Genomic DNA, 16,934 nt, shown 5'->3' with positions numbered 1-16,934 from the left:
TATCACTGTCCCTCTTTCTCTAGTTAACTCATCCAGAGCAGGATGATGTAAGGCCTGGTCATAACCTTTTGGTTTTGGATTCTTTTTTACTTCTTGAGGAATCTCTCATCCCAACCAAACTATTAGAAAAGTTGATTTGTTCTACCTTCAGTGTAAAAGCAAGAAATAGCAAGGCCACACATTCTAAATACAGGAGCCACCTTTCATTAGGAAACACCTCTTCCTCTAATTATATTTAACAAAAGATTATTTTAAGACAAAAATCTTCTCTGTTGCAAGGTTCAAGACAATTTACATAAACTGTTACTCTTGGAAGATATTTCACTATTAAAAGAAAAAGAGATAGATCCTCCTGGGTTCATTGATGACAGGAATTGGTACACAGTCCGTGAAAGAGTATTTATAACAAAACAGAAACACCTCCTAGACACAAGCTTTTAGATGTCCAAGGCATTTTATCCACTTTGCCAAAGAGTGGCATATTGTCCTGGTTTCGGCTGGGATAGAGTTAATTTTCTTCCTAGTAGAATCATAGAATCATTGAGGTTGGAAAAGACCTCTAAGATCATCGAGTCCAACCGTCGACCCAACACCACCATGCCCACTAAACCATGTCCCTAAGTGCCTCATCTACTCGTCTTTTAAATACCTCCAGGGATGGGGACTCGACCACTTCCCTGGGCAGCCTCTTCCAATGTTTCACCACTCTTTCAGTAAAGAAATTTTTCCTTACATCCAATCTAAACCTCCCCTGGCGCAACTTGAGGCCATTTCCTCTCGTCCTATCGCTTGTTACTTGGGAGAAGAGACCGACACCCACCTCGCTACAACCTCCTTTCAGGGAGTTGTAGAGAGCGATGAGGTCTCCCCTCAGCCTCCTCTTCTCCAGGCTAAACAACCCCAGTTCCCTCAGCCGCTCCTCACAGGACTTGTTCTCCAGACCCTTCACCAGCCTCGTTGCCCTTCTCTGGACACGCTCCAGCACCTCGACGTCCTTCTTGTAGTGAGGGGCCCAAAACTGAACACAGTATTCGAGGTGCGGCCTCACCAGGGCCGAGTACAGGGGCACGAAAAATAGTAGCTGGTACAGTGCTGTATTTTGGATTTAGGATGAGAATAATGTTGATAACACACCGATGTTTTAGCTGTTGCTAAGTAGTGCTTACACTAGTCAAGGACTTCTCAGCTTCCCATGCTCTACCCACTGAGAAGGCTGGAGGTGCACAAGAAGCTGGGAAGGGACACAGCCAGGACAGCTGACCCAAACTGGCCAAAGGGACATTCCATACCATGTGACGTCATGCTCAGGACATAAACTGGGGGGAGTTGGCCGGGGGGCGGTAACCGCTGCTCAGGAACTGGCTGGGCATTGGTCGGCGGGTAGTGAGCAATTGCATTGTGCATCACTTATTTTGTATATTCTTTTATCGTTATTATTACTATTTTCCCTTCCTTTTCTGTCCTATTAAACCGTCTTTATCTCAACCCACGAATTTTACTTTTTTTTTTCCAATTCTCTCCCCCCATCCCACTGGGGAGGGGGGGGGAGTGAGCAAACAGCTGGTGTGGTGTTTAGCTGCCTGCCAGGTTAAACCACAACACATATTTTCAACATACATGTATTTATATACACACATATCTAACGGGTACACAGCTGTCGCTTAATTCAGTTTGTGCTCAAAAACAATGAAGAAGAAAACCTAAAACTTCTTCCCTACTTTTATTTAAAAGGTTTCCATAGCTATTCTACCACAGACCAAGAAAACTCACATTAATTTATTAAGGATTACTGCAGTAACAGTTGATGAAAAGTTTTCTTTTCCAAGCATTCTGCAAAGTGTCATATTAATTATACATGACATAATAGAAATACTCTAATACATCTTCATTATGTGTTACTTGAAAAAAATTAAAATGCTTCCATGGTAAACAAATTCTAAATATTACTCTTAGCTCTTCAGCATTTTTAACAGTAGACCTTGTGAAACTTCACAACAACCTTTTTTAATTTTAGGATAGGAATAAAACTCTCACCTTCACCAGCAGAAATACAATGAAAGAGAACAATTATTTTTCTCCTTACCACTGCAATTCCTCTCCAAGCTTCTCTGAGGAATCTTCTGGCAGCACTTTATACATATCATCTTCTTCAAGCTTCCGTTTATGGCCAATAATAAATAAGGGATTCAACCACCTATTTAAATACAAATTATTAATAAACTGATCAGCAGACCAAGAGAGTAATTTCTTTACGTATTAATTTAATTCTTTTACCCCTTTCTTCCCTCCTCTTCTCCTGCGTCACTGAACATCCACACATTTTACTGCACTTTTCTCTTAACTAACAATTAAGTCACCCCCATTTTCCAAATGGGAAAGCATTTCATGCCCCATAGCACCTTACTCTCAGGCATCCAGACAGTCAGCACAACTCTTCTTGGCCTTTAGGCAACTGTTTTCTTACAGTGTTTCCCTATATTTAAGGAAAATTGGCATTCATTTAAATATTTAGGAAAAAACAGAACTTAATCCAACTATTAAAATATTGACAGAGTTGTAAATAAAATTGTAATACGTATTAAAAGACATTTTTTGTAACTAGCGTGGCTATTTATTTACATGGGGAAAAAAATAACTTCTGTTCAACTGCCATCTTGACAAATATTAAAGGTCAGCAATTTAAAGACAACCACTCAAATGTAAAAATGGGTAAATAATGGATTATTACTAGAACTGATCTTAGCCATGTTTGGAAATATAAACAAAAAGCACACTGTCACAGCATGTAGGTTCAAAAAAGGAAGATATTGTCTAACAGCTCAATTTCCTTAGCGGACAGATTTTTAAAAGCTCAGTATTTTATGAGAGCGCTTTGAAAACAAATTGTAATAGCACTACTGTAGGTTTGTTTGCAAAGGCAATATTTTGTTAGATCAAATAACACTGTCAGGGAACAGTAAGACTAGCTTTTATGCACCTATATCCTTCTTCAAGCCTGAAACATAGGTCAAGGAGGTCCAAACAGTTTCAGCTGTGCTCCACAGAGCAGATGTATGGCAGAAAGCACAAAAGTGACTAAGTTGTTCATGAGATGGAACAAAAGAGAATTAACAACTCTGAAACATCCATGGTTTAGTGGGAACAGGGCGGGTAGGGAAACTGCAGTTTGCCACTTAGTTTGTCTCTACTGAATCCATGATACTTGGTTTCCACGAGAAGTGCGGGTTTTAGCTCTCAGGCTTGTTTCCTACAAGTACTTTCTCAGATGGCCAACACGATCAGAACCAAGAGGTCAGGGATGGACCTGTTTTGGAAAAAACACTCGCACTCATGGCAAGATGTTTGTCTGATGTTGATTGCCTGTGAAAGTTCATAACTGCTGTTTAGTTTCTGATGCTTAATTACTCCCTGACTTCACCAACACAGTTTTTAAAAGAGCACCTGGTGCACTAGGTGAAGTGTATTATTTTCTGGAAGGCCAACATGTGAGAATTCAAAACTGGAATGGTTTACAATGAGGGCATTTATTTATTCACAACCACAATGGTGGTTATGAATACAACCAGCTTTGCATTTCCTGCTCAGGCATGTTCCAATTTAATTTTGTATACACTGGCTTATGAGAAGTTTGTTGATTAGAGAAGGTGGAGGGGCAGACTGAACCCTAGAAGAGGGGGCTCAGAGTTTTTTCAAAGATAGAACTGTTGCAAAAACCTTTTTCACAGGCTCTGTGGCACAACTGCATGTAACAAATGGGATTAATAGTGCTTCTCCTTCACTACTTAGCGTGTTAGCACAGTGTTTGTGTGACTCATTCAAAGATTAAGTCTCTATTCTATCTTTAGAGTAGCATCTCTGATGCCTAACAGCCCTTTTTAAACTCTTGGAGCAAGTACTGAAGACAGTTTACATATCATACAGATCAAGTTCTCTATGTATGTTAAAGGTACAATTAGAAATAGAAAGTACTTGTCAGACAAGTCTGTTCCTTGAACTGTATGGCCAAATAGCATCACGGCCCAAATCGCTGCCACAACTTCCCTTCAGCTCCTGACCAAATGTCTTGAAGATCAATTGCTCCAACCAGCAGAAAAGCTTCTGCCTGGTTTGACACAATGAACCTGTTCCATTGAAACATTTCTTCTTCGGCCTCAGTTCTTGCTGCCGACCACAGGTAAAAAGCAGACATGAAGCAAATAACCTCAAGGCCATTCAAACAATTTCTGCCTGCTGGACGAGAGAGCCTCTATTTGCTCCAGGACAGACAGTTATGGGAAAGATCTGCAGACTTCACTTGACTCATATGGCCAATACCAAGCGTTCCTCCTCCTGCAACATCAGTATTAGCCTACAGTGTACTCCATAAACAAGTCACAGGTCTCCTTTCTGACAGAGAAGGATAGAGGAGAGAACAAGTTATCTTCCCCAACTCCTTTAGCATGAGAATCAGGATGAGGCAGCCCTTTCAGGAAAATACAGAGATAAGTCCTTCTCACATCTATGGAAATGGTTACAAGATTCCACTAGCTACCGCTGCCAAGGGGGTGAAAACAAAAATCTTTCTGACATTTAACTTTAACAAGGAGCATAAATAGGATATTTATTACAGAATCACAGAATGGCTGAGGTCTGAAGGGACCTCTGGGGGTCAGCTGGTCCAACCCCCCCTGCTCAAGCAAGACGACCTAGAGACAGTTGCCAGGACCATGTCCAGACAGCTTTTGAAGATCTCCAAGGTCTCCTCAACCTCTCTGGGCAACCTGTGCCAGTGCTCGGTCACCCTCACAGTGACAAAGTGTTTCCTGATGTTCAGAGGGAACCTCCTGTGTTTCAGTTTGTGCCCATTGCCTCTGGTCCTGTCACTGGGCACCACTGAGCAGGGCCTGGCTCTGTCCTCTTTGCACCCTCCCTTCAGGTATTTATACACATTGATGAGATCCCCCTGAGCCTTCTCTTCTCCAGGCTGAACAGTCCCAGCTCTCAGCCTCTCCTCACAGGAGAGATGCTCCAGTCCCTTCATCATCTTCATGGCCCTTTGATGGACTGCCTCCAGTATGTCCATGTCTCTCATGTACTGGGGAGCCCAGAACTGGACACAGGACCCCAGGTGTGGCCTCACCAGTGCTGAACAGTGCTGTCCGTTATTGGCATACAGCAGAAAGCCCAGAGGAAAATAAAAGACACTTTAAAAATACACTTAAATATACACTTCTAAAAAACAAAACAGTGCTCTTAATGTTACTATAGAACACCATTCCTTTACTTATAGTTTTCAAAACACGGTGAAAAACCACAACCAGCCCACAGGAAGAACAATACTTCTGTTGAGGGTGACTGCTCTCTCTCGATGTCAGTTTGATTGAGCATTAGAGCCAACAGCAGCAGAAAGTGTTGACCACAGCCATAATGTAGCCCAGTTGCAAAGTAACCAGATGAAAGATAACGGTCTCAAGTCTACAGGATTGCTAGAGGGATCTAGCTTCTCCTTTGGCCTTAAACTCTCCAAAAAACTTACTGATGATACACCCACCTCCGCTGAGTTCCTACAGTTTGTAGCAAATCCCTTCTGTCCCCTCCACCTACACACCAATCAAGTACTGTACGCACTATGAGATTGAATTTCCAAATTAAGTAGCAGATGGAGATAATAGTGCAGCGTAAAAACTGCCAAAAATCTCAAGGTTTTCAGACTATTAGTTCCAGTGAGACCTAGTGCAAATTCAGTGCTTTTCACATTTTTCCATTAGTTAAAACCATAATTTTGAAAACAGTAATATATTGCGCTACAACCTCTATTTTAACATTAAAGGCGGAGAGGAAAGCCAATCCAGAGTATGCAGAAAACTGTGGTAATTCATTTTGTGACTCATTTATTATAATGGACAACATGGCAAAGACTCAACACAAGTCCACATGTTTCTGTAGGGTTAGGAAAAAAATGCATAAAAAGAAAGAAAAAAATCACCCATTGTTGAGCTTTCTGACTACTCTGCCCCAAAATACTGATCTTCAAGAGCTACTGCTATGGAGTAGCACTTAAGTACTCTTTGTACTTAAGAGTACAAAAGCTTTTAACAGTATGTTGTGTTACTGTAGACTATATTGAAGATCGTTAGAAGAAGGTTAAAAATTTTTCTTTTCAAATTATGCTCAGTCTTTGAAGAGCTTTTAGCCCAAGAATGAGGTCTTCTATTTGTCCACTGCAAACTGTCAGTATGGCAAGAACAGTTCAAGTTTCACCACCTCACTGACGTGTCCTGAACTTCACGCTGGAGGTCTACTTTCAGACAGAAGACTTAGCAGATGTTCATATTCAGTCATTAAAGTAAAAATTTCCACCAGGATGCCACACGCAGATTACGTCCCGTGGAATCCTCTGCACTTAAGAGTAGAATTGAGACCAACCTATTTCACGCAGCCTGCTGTTACTCAAGTCACACACTCATAACAAGCAAACAAAACAGGCCCTCCTATTGCCTGAAGGCTCAGTTAAATTAAAGAGTGCTGTAAGAGGACCGTTGAAGGAAGCTGGCAAATAAGGCAATGGCCTACATAAAGAACATCCCTGAAACCTCAACTTCGCCATAAAGGAAGACTACTCGTTACAGTGGTATGTCTTTTGTCCAAACAGAGATCAGCTAACACTGATCTCTTCAAGGGAGGATAAGAAAAGCCCACAGAAAATTAGCATTTGTAATGAACACTGAAACTGTGCAATCCACATTATTCTGTAATAAAAAAAGCTAAAATAATAAACAAAAATTAAGATGACCTAGAAAAATGGAGGGAATATATAGACAGTGATGCAAACGACCACTCTTATCCCAAGGATGGAAATAAAATGGACTCGCTACCAATCTACTGCCTGAAGAAAGAGAAAAGCAACGTGGTGGGGAGGAAAGGCTCGCAGCTCAGTCACACATTTCTATATTTCCTTCTGAAGAAGCTGTTCAACTTAAATAAAAATAGGACCCCTTAGTCATCATCTTCTCTTTCCCCAAGTACCTTCCTGTTTGCTAAGAATTTTGAATAATTATTTGGTTCTTACATATCACCTCATTTTAGTCACTCTTTCAAAACACAGGGTTTACATGATGCCTTTCAAAGAGCTTAGCCCAAATTTTTGCTAGCATGAACTACACAAAAAATGTGAGTATCTGAAAGAATCCCAAGTACCTTCTGTTCTGCTGGGAATGCCTATGTTCTATCAAGCCGATTAGCTGATCAAAGATATCAGTCTGGAAAGAAGCCCAGAATTAGTCCCTGTTACTGCCAGAATACTGATGTCACTAGGAATAAAGATTAATAAATAAATAAATAAATAAATCACTCTGTAACCTGGTGCAAACCCAAGAGATAGCCAACTGCAAAACAGTAACTCACTGCTCTGACGCCAAAAAGCTTTCCACCTCTACAGCAGTACCTTGGGCACTGATAAAAGAAGAAAGTGATTCATTTCTGAACCAGCAGATACACAAAGACCACAATATAAACATTCACTTCCTGCATTTCTCTACTCTTGGGCCCTGACATAATACACCCTGTAACATTACAACACCGTCAACCAGACGCAATTTACTTGGTTGTTCAGGAAAGTGCAATTTTTACCAGCTGTAATTAGAGCAACTCCACCAGGATTTTGGAAAGCCTCTAAGGTCTACAGAAAAAGCTAAGAAACACAGTGTTTTCTTACCCTCATAAGAGAAGTGAGACGTCAAGGGGAGGTCTCAAGCCACCCTCTTCTTTATGGAGACGGCATGTAAGAGAATCAGGCCCTGCTATCCGAAAGTCGGGGTCATTGTGCAATCAGAATACTCATCCTACTCTGTTTCATGCATGAAATATAATTTCCTAAATGAGAAAGCTTTTAAATTAGGTTTGCTAGCATCCCAAAAGAATTTCATTTCAGCCAAGGAAGAAATACATTATAGATAATTAAACTACTAGCAGTGTCCAGCTCAACTGGTTCATTAACCCAGGGATGGGACCTGCTGTACCTCTGGATCTATATCGTGTCCTGCTTGCAAATGCTCAAAAAAGTACCATTCTCACACTGCAGAGCAGGCTTGCAGAGCTTCCCAGAAACCCATGCATATATTGCAAGTTCTTCACGGACTGAGAAAGTTTGTCACAAAACATCAGCCAAGAAGCATTACAATTACATTACAAAGCTGACACAAATAAAAAATGTCCCAAGACCAAAGGATGTGTCTGTCGGGGCCCTGGGCACACCCACAGGGCACAACTGCCCTGACCAGTCCCCCAACAGTTACACCATAGTCAGTCACTAACATATTACGATACCTTCCTCTACACAAGCGCAAAATTTTGCTCTCACCAGTTTCACAAAAGGCCTCACTATATCACTGGCCAAGTCAGAAAAATCAGACTACACGAACTACTTTTCTAATTAGAAAAATCTTTTCTTTTTGTCCTTCTTTATTTGTAATTATAGGCAGAAGTTTAACTTCTGGGTAATTTACAGCACCCAGTCAAAGCCACATCCTGTATTCTCTCATCAACTCATTCCTTAAGGAGGTGGTTTACAAACTGCATTTTCCCCATTCCTCTTAAGCCTATTTGTGCATTACATTACAAGCATCATCTGTTTACACTCAATGTCCATTTATTTTTCAACAGTTGCACAGGAGAGCCTTTGTTTACTCAAATTCTTCCATAGCACTAGGATTTCATCTCCTTGAGCAGCTTGGAAGCACTACTTCAACTACTAAGCTGCAAAATAACACTTATTTCTTTCTTTTTAATCACCTACTTTGGAGCTGGTTTCTTTGTAAAATACATGGGGTTTCCTCACAGGACCTTTTGATTATAAATCTATGTTGCTTATCCTCCGTGGCTTACCTCAGGTGTCTACCTGCTTTGTTGTACTGTTCATTACCCGCCTTCAGACTTGGAAGTTCTACATCAGTAGCGCAAATCCAACACTGCTATGTGCTTGCTCTCAGTCCAGAGGAGCACTGTTGGGATGGGATGTACAGACAGAAGGACACACAGACAGTCTCCAGTGTTATTTTGCAAGAATTCAGAAATATCATCACAACAGTTTGTAGTCATCATGTGATTTTCATCTTTTTTTTAACCTATCTCTATTTCACATGCCCACCCATTCTCTTCAGTAAGCTGCCTTTTCTCACTTCCCCTTACCAAGGCAGTCATCTACAATTAATAAAGTAAACAGAGTAAGTTCTGGTATTTCTTCAGATGCTTTTTAACTGGTGTTTTGGTTGCAACTTCCCTCCCCGGCTTACTGCAGCTTAAACAGTAGATTTTCTCATAGCTTACCGTAGGAAAAAATAGGAATACAATGAAATTACTTCAAAGCCATATTAACTCAAAAACACCCTTCAGGCTTCCAGTTCCAATGCCAGACTGTATTAACCTTTGATACTCAGCTTCATCTCATCTTCCATGCTGTTGCTTTTTCACAGCACAGTGTAAGCAGCTAAGTTGCTGAACTTTCTGATGCTAATGGTAACTCAATTGGTATGTGATTACACTTATTGTGGGTTATTTTCATGCTGTTCATCTACACTGGTATGAAATATCTGATTACTCTAACATACTTCCTGATATTCCAGATGGCAAGACGAAGTACAAACAGGGCGGGGGGGGAGGGAGAGCATACTGCAACTAACATTTTCTGCGGAGCCTGGAAGCAGGGAATGGAGGAGCAGCATCACCTGTACCTGTGGCATTCCAAAGACTATTATTAAAATATTGATTCCAAACCCAGCATCCACATGCAAAGAAGAATATCCAAAATACCAAAGATTTGATGCAAACGTCTGAAGATCATGCCTCATAACACTAAATTTTAGTACAAGCTATTTACTGAAGTAAGGCCTAAGTAGAGCAAAGGGAAGAGAGTTCTTCAGTTTTGCAGAAAAGAATTGGTCATCCAAACAAGTTTCTAATCTCAGGTTATATAACTACTGAAACAACTTAGTTGAAGTGGACAACTTCTTCATCACTTGAAAAATGCATCTAAAAACTGCTACAGCTCACATACATGTTAAATAGAAAAAAGCAACCAACAACAAAAAAAAGGCTCAAACCCTGAAACCAAAGTTACACAGAAAGTCTAGTTGAGCATAATGGTCTCCAATTTCAATTTCCGAAAGAAAATGCAAATGCTGAAACCTAACGGTAGCAATTTCTGTATTAACATCCTTTCTGGCAAGTAATGGAAATAAGAAGAATTAAAATCACCTGTGAGTTCATACTGCTGTTACAAGTGGTTGGGTGCCAGGGATACAAAAAAAAAAAATAGATGATCGGTCTTTTTAACCTTCCACTCCCAAAATCTAATTGTGTTATCTCCCTCTTCCACTCTACTTAAGGCCTTGAAGAATTTTCTAGAAGTGGGTGAAAAAAATGATTTTGGGGAAAAAAGAAAAAAGCAACAGCACAACATACTCCTAATTTTGAAGTTTTGCAGGAATTATAAGACAGACATTTTTCTCTCATAAATGACACAGCATGCTTTACATAGGGCATTCCAAAGGCAAATAGCCTCAGTGTTTTGTTATACTCAAATAGTTCATCTAATTGCATATCTAAGCAGGTATTTACTGTAGATAGCAAATGCTAACATTCCAATATACACATTTGCCGTAGTCGATATAATCTATTTAGCACTCTTTACCCACGTATTTTAACTTCAATAGCTCATAAACGATGATTTTCAAACAATATTTTCTTCTGCATAATACAGCTATCTTGCAATGAAACAAGCACAACTTACAAATGAATGCAGTAGTTCAAGAGACTGATTCAAATTTGACTACAGGATATTAAATATCTGATAAATGAACAAACAAGGCATTATCTTTAAAAAAAGTATGTGTGATCCTCGGTCTTCTTTCAATCATGAGGAAAAAAGAAGCACGTGTGATTTCATTCTTCGGCTACTGAAAATGTGTTTTCTGTTTATCTATACTGAAGATCCTTACATATTTCTTTAGAGTTTCTTACAGTACCACAATCGTCCTGCACCAATAAGTCAATAAATGAACTAAGAATTAGCTACCTCAGAGATTTTTATGAAGTGGCATCTGTTAGGAGTCATCACCATCACCAATTTCAGGCATTGCCAGTGGGAATTCACTAGATATCAGGCAAGATCCCAGGCAAATTGCAAACCCTGATGCTGCTTGATATTTTCATTTGTTACCTGAATTAAAGGTAAAATCCTCACAGGCAAATCTATTCACTGACACAGTAAGGAACATGGATCAGTTGTAACAGTGGCACTGCTGGACCCCGGCTGGAACTTCCAAGAAAGGTGATGAATTCTTTGCCTAACTTCTTTCAATGCAAGGCAAGATATGCTTTTGAAGAGAGCCAAGTCACAGGACTAAAATGCAGGTGATGCTTAGGCCTACTCAGAAGTCCAACTAACTCAGCCAGTGGCCCTTCCAATTCTAAGCTATGGGGTGAGAGAGGAGGAAGAAGTTAAGAAAAGCATGTAGTTATTCACACCGCTACAAGAGAGGTGTGTGACATGACTCTATTTGGTCAGACAAACAGCTACATACTGTGCAGCCATCACTGAAAATCTCGGGACTTACATATCTGTACTTACCCCGTTCTGTTCACGCTTAAATCCACAGGTAAAGGTTTTTTTTTTTACTCTTCTCCCACTACACTCCAAGTCAGAGCAGTGAAGAAGACTTAGTGGTTTTGTCATTTTCCCTAAAGCACATGCTTAGTAAGCCAAGAACAATGCTGTCAGACACCAACAGGTAACGATAAACCAATCATTTATTCCTTGGAATCATAACCGTGCGGATGCCTTGGAGCAAGTTTTCAGTTCATGTTTTAATGCTGTTATTGTAATAGCAATTGCCACATGTCAAGTGATGATGTAAAAAGGCATCCAGCCTTAGGATGCTGACGGTGTCCAGTGCTACAAAGGAGCCAAGAACTTGTCATAGGCACAGCGAGTCTGTGACAGATAAGTAATTACTATTATTATTAAAAATAAATTATAAATATATGAAATTTAGCAGGACTTTAATTTCTTTTACTTCTCTAAACAAAAACACCGGATACCCTTTCCAGGTGTTCCGGCTTGCCCTCTTTCTCATGTTATTAACAGGCAAAAAGTTGATGCCTGAACAACAGAGTGCACAAAAATTCAACTGCTGTATAGCTAGAACATCTTTGATAAATCAACAGAGCAAATGCTATAACAAATAAAAATACACCTGCTACTTAATGAACATGCAAGCTCAAAGATAGGTTGATAGTTAGAAAAGAGAAATACTCTTACTGTGTACAGTTATTAATCTAATAATCTCCACCTCCCAGAGCAGAAAAAAAAGATGTGAAAAGTGCTATTCTCAACTACATAAAGTACGGAGTATAAGGCTTTTTAAACTCAAACACTTTCTACAATGGAATAGCTGTTTAAACATGAAAAGTACTGGACTGAATGCTCTCTTTCTTGGATGGACCTTAAAAACAAAGCAAATCCTCCTATCCATCCTTCAAAGCCCTCATTCTCACCAGCAAGCTGAGCCAGCAATAAAAAAAAAACCAACAAAAAAACCCAACAACAACAAAACATAGATGAAGTAAATCAGAAATATACCCGAGCACTGATAACTCTGTAACTGAACTACCAGCCAGAGCTTGAAGAAGTTTGGTGAGCATGGGAACTTGTGACTCTGAAGGTCAGTAGTTACAGCAGTATCTGGAACATCCAGAACAACAATTTGGGCTTTGATAATCCTATGTTAATATAGATAATTTAATGAGAGATATGGAAAACAAGAATATTTTGCAACTGCCCTGATCGTCATACTTCTGTCATAAATAGTTTTTTATTGTTGTAGCATCCAGACTAACATTACACAAGGGATGCATTATAAAAATAACAATATTCACACACAATCCAGATGTTCCTCTTTCCCATGAACGTACTACTAGAGCCTTTAATGTTCATCAAGCTCATACTTGTCAAAGTCACAACGCAAAAGCAAGAAGACAAGCTTTGAACAATGGGAGAAGAATGTGTATTCAGCCTACACGCTCATTACCTTAGTTTTATAATTCAATGAAAACATGACTTCTTTACTCCTGTTTCTGCCAGGCAACAGTTTTAGCTTTTCTTCTGCACCACTGGCAGCAAATGACAGGGTGCTTCCTTACAATGGTGAAATTGAACTTTTGGAGCAAAATATAAATAAAATAAAAATAAGAAGGACCCTTGCCCAGCTACCTGCAATGTCCTACTTTCTACCCTCACTGACAACAAGCAGCCAACAGCTGGGATTTGGAGAGTAGAGCAGGCACACTTGAGCAACTGCATGGTGGTGGTTGCCACTACTCCCAGGACGGCCCCCCTCAAGCACTGTTTTTCCAGTTCTCCAGTTGAAAACATCTCAAAACATCCTGTGTGAGACAGAAATTAAAATGAAGCAGTGCTAAAGCAGTAGTCACAACAACTGTCTGTCAGACACTATACGCTTTGCAGAAAGGAAGAACATGTCTTAAAGCCACCCTTAAAGTTAGCTTTATAGCTAACAAAGGGTGTTTTAATACTTCCTTGATTTTATGTAAAACAGTATTAACTTGCAGAAAAGTGATAGCCCCTGCTTACTCAATTTAAGCCACTGCAAACATCATTTCAGCTGAAATTTTCACAAAGAAAATACTAATGCTTTCTGACTAGTAAATAAGAAGGATATACTGGTATTTTTCATGATCACGTGTGGCACAGGTAAGAGAAGAGACTTTAAAAGGGTATTTCCACTGCTGTGAATTACAGTGCTATGAAAGCCTGAAAAACAGAACATAGGGCAACTTCTAAAGCTTTTCATACCCCACTAAACCCTTTTTCAAAGCACAAGCCCTACAGTTGTACACTACCATCTGACTGCAAAGCATGAAGTCCCAATCAATCTCTGGACTTTCAGCAAGCCTGTCATCCCACAAGCACAGACTTCCACCTACTCTTCCCTTCACACAAACGTGTTTGGGGTAAAAGGAACCTTTCAGGTGCTTGCCTAAAACTTGGGAAATTTAAGGTACTTCGTTGTTGCTGTTGAACACTTCAGTGCAATACATGGAGACCGATACAAAGGCCTAAAAAAAGGACGATAGGAGCAGTCAGAAAACTAGCTACGAGCACTGCACACTTCCTTTTTCACATCTAGCTGGGTTGTTTTTGGCAGAACTACCAGTAACACCACAAGATCCCGGCAAGGGAAAGGGAACAGACCAGAAGCAGCCCTGGAATGCTACGTGGCCAACGAAGGTTCATCCCATTCTGTCTGGATTTCCTAGCAAAGTTGTTTCGAGCATGGGCACCCTGGTGTCAAAGAAGAAATTACAAGTCAAAATGGTGAACACAGGGAGTTCTGCGCAAGCATACAACCTCCTTTTTTTTTTTTTTCTTTCTTTCTTTCTTTCTTTCTTTCTTTCTGCAGAGTACCTCTGAGGATATATCCTTGACTGAAAATTTGTTTAGCTAAGATTTGTCAGGACTTTTAAAATCCCCCTACCTTTCAAAAGGGATTCCTGCACCTGCTCACAGTTGCTTATAGGATCAAAGAGTTTTTTACTTGTGTTTCTGAGGCTTCCAAAAAAAGAGCCTCACGTGCCATGCCCTCTCTTTCTTCCCCCTCCTCCACCACATAACACAGCACGTGCACCCTGGCTCAGGCTACAGTAGGTGAAGCAGAATAAGCGGTACCCCTGTAACTGCTCTCTTCCAAAGGGGATCTGCTAAGACAGACAAAGTTGATGCTCTCCCATTTCACTTTGCACGTCTCTCCCTACAATATTTCAAAGCAACTAAACTGTTGAGCTGTAATTCCTCACTGCTTTGAGTAATTATATATACTCACGCCAAGGTCCTCACTAATAAGAAAACAAGCACTAACTTTGCACTGGTGGTCATCTGGTCCCACAAAAGTTTGTGGCAACACAGTAACACCCCCTGCCTTCGCGCTGTGACACCCTAAGCCCCCTAGAGTCCAGGCAGCCGACTGCAGCTGTGAAGCGTGGATGAGAGCAGCCAGGCTGCTGCCCAGCCATCCTTTACACCGGGAAACTCCCACGCAGCTAGGAAGCTCAGAAACCACCTCATTCGCGGAGGGGGAAAGCCCCACGCCGAAAGCGAAATTAGCAAGCCTTGCCGAGATAAGCAATACCTGGCCGCGATCCGTTATGCAAGTGGGGAAGCAGAACAATGCCAGGGAGCAGCCCTGCACCCGGTCCCAGGCCGGGGGACCCGGGCGAGGAGGAAGCAGAGGACACTCCCGCCCTCCCCGCAGCTACCGAGGGAATCAAACATGTGCTCGAAGGGGGCGACGGGGCCGCGCTCGGCGCCGCCCGCCCGGCTGAGGGCTGCCCTGCCCGAGGCGGGCAGGCCCCTGGCTGGGCTGTCCCCTGGCTGGGCTGTCCCCAGACCGCGGCCGGGGATTATTACTCGGCACGGGCTGCCGGGTTCACCTCAGGAGACCTCGCCCCGCCGAGCCGAGCTGAGCCACCTGCGTGCGTGCGAGGGGCTGCCCCGGCCGGCAGGGCTGACACGCCGGGCCCGCGGGGGCGGGCGGCAGGTCGGGGCCGAGACGCGGCTGCAGTCACTGCCGGCAGCCCACGGAGGAGCGCGGGCAGCGCCGGCCGCCGCCTCCCATCCCCCCTCCCGCCCGCCGCCGGGGCGCTCGGACCCTCCCGGGAGCCGCACTGAAGTGCGAGCCGGGCGGCCCTTAGCCGGGGCTCAGCATCCCCCCACCGCCGGCTGGGCCCCGCAGCCGAGCGGCCAGGCGAGGTGAGGCGAGCGGCGCCAAGCCCCGGCGCGGCGCCTTCCCCGCCGGCGGGCGCCCCGGGGCCGCACCTCGCGGCAGCGCCGCTGCCCTCCCCCCCTGCCCTCGCCCTCGTCCGGGCGCTCACCAGAAGAAGAGCCGGGAGCAGAGGTTGGCATCCCGCAGCGGGTTGGGCTTCTCCTCGCGGGGCACCGCTTCCATGCCGCCCGCCGCTCCGCGCCAACCCGCCCGCCCGGCGGCGGCGAGGGCGCAGGACTAGAGGCGACTTCCCACCGCGGCAGCCGCCGCCGCTTTGCCACCGGCCGGCGCTGTTTCCGGGAGAGCCGGCACCCCCCGCTTCGTCCCTCCCTCCCGCCGCAGGACGCCTCCTGCCGGCTGGCTCCCCCGTGGCGCCCGTCCCAGCGCGGAGGCTGAGGCTGAGGCGCCGGGCAGTCCCGGAGGCCGCGCTGCGGCGGGAGCCGCCCCTCAGCCGCCCCGCGGCGCTGCTGCGCCTCCCCCGGGACGGCCGAGGGCCGCCCCGCGGCGCTGCCAAGTGCCCCGCGGGAGGGGAGCGGGGTCGCCCGGCTCCGAGGGGGCACAGGCGCCCGCGCGCCGGGCGGCCGTTGGTCACCTCAGGGCGGCCCGAGCCGGGGCTGGGGGTGCTCCGCTCTTCCCCCCCTGGTTTCTCGCCTGCGTGTGCCCCTGCTGATGAAAAGCATCTCCTCAGTGCACGCAGCACCAAGTCAGGGGCGAGTCCAGCTTAATGGGACCAAACCCTGCCAGAAACGCTTGCTTTCACCTCTCCTTTCTAGATGTCGCAGATACTTCTATTAAAAAAAAGACTCGTCGTCTTTCCAACTTGGGCGTGGGACCTGAAATAAGGGTCTGTATTCAGGATGGCGGTTGCTGCGGCACTCGGGGAGCTGGAGATAAGCCAGAGACAGGTCTGAGTCCGCAGACTCTCAGTGCTATCTATAGCTCAGGATAACGATGTTTAGGAGACTTTGGTCGTACAAAGTAAAGTAGTTATTTAATTCCAGGAGATGGTGCATGACAGAAATCCTTGAAGCAATTCTCAAAAGTTCAGCAAGTGATCACCATGCTCCTCTCCAGTACTGTCACCGTGGCCTGCCACCAGGAATATGTCTGAAAAGAGTA

At 43.6% G+C, this 16,934-nt stretch overlaps 1 protein-coding gene across 2 annotated transcripts in view; it reads right to left on the bottom strand.

Annotated features, from left to right (window-relative positions):
• The window catches only part of ABCC4 (ATP binding cassette subfamily C member 4 (PEL blood group)), a 160,150-nt gene extending 144,093 nt beyond the window's left edge, over nt 1–16,057 (bottom strand). For both annotated transcript variants that reach the window (XM_076362161.1, XM_076362151.1), the window contains exons 1-2: nt 15,925–16,057; nt 2,084–2,194 (exon numbers count right to left, since the gene is read on the bottom strand). In XM_076362161.1, coding sequence (XP_076218276.1) covers nt 2,084–2,194; nt 15,925–15,998 — 185 coding nt within the window. In that variant the 5' untranslated portion in view covers nt 15,999–16,057. The remainder of the gene's footprint in view (nt 1–2,083; nt 2,195–15,924) is intronic.
• Nucleotides 16,058–16,934: the final 877 nt, after the last annotated feature.

This window comes from Aptenodytes patagonicus, chromosome 1 (assembly GCF_965638725.1).
Source record: "Aptenodytes patagonicus chromosome 1, bAptPat1.pri.cur, whole genome shotgun sequence".
NCBI classification, from domain to species: Eukaryota; Metazoa; Chordata; class Aves; order Sphenisciformes; family Spheniscidae; genus Aptenodytes; species Aptenodytes patagonicus.
This window is presented reverse-complemented; position numbering and strand designations above follow the sequence as displayed.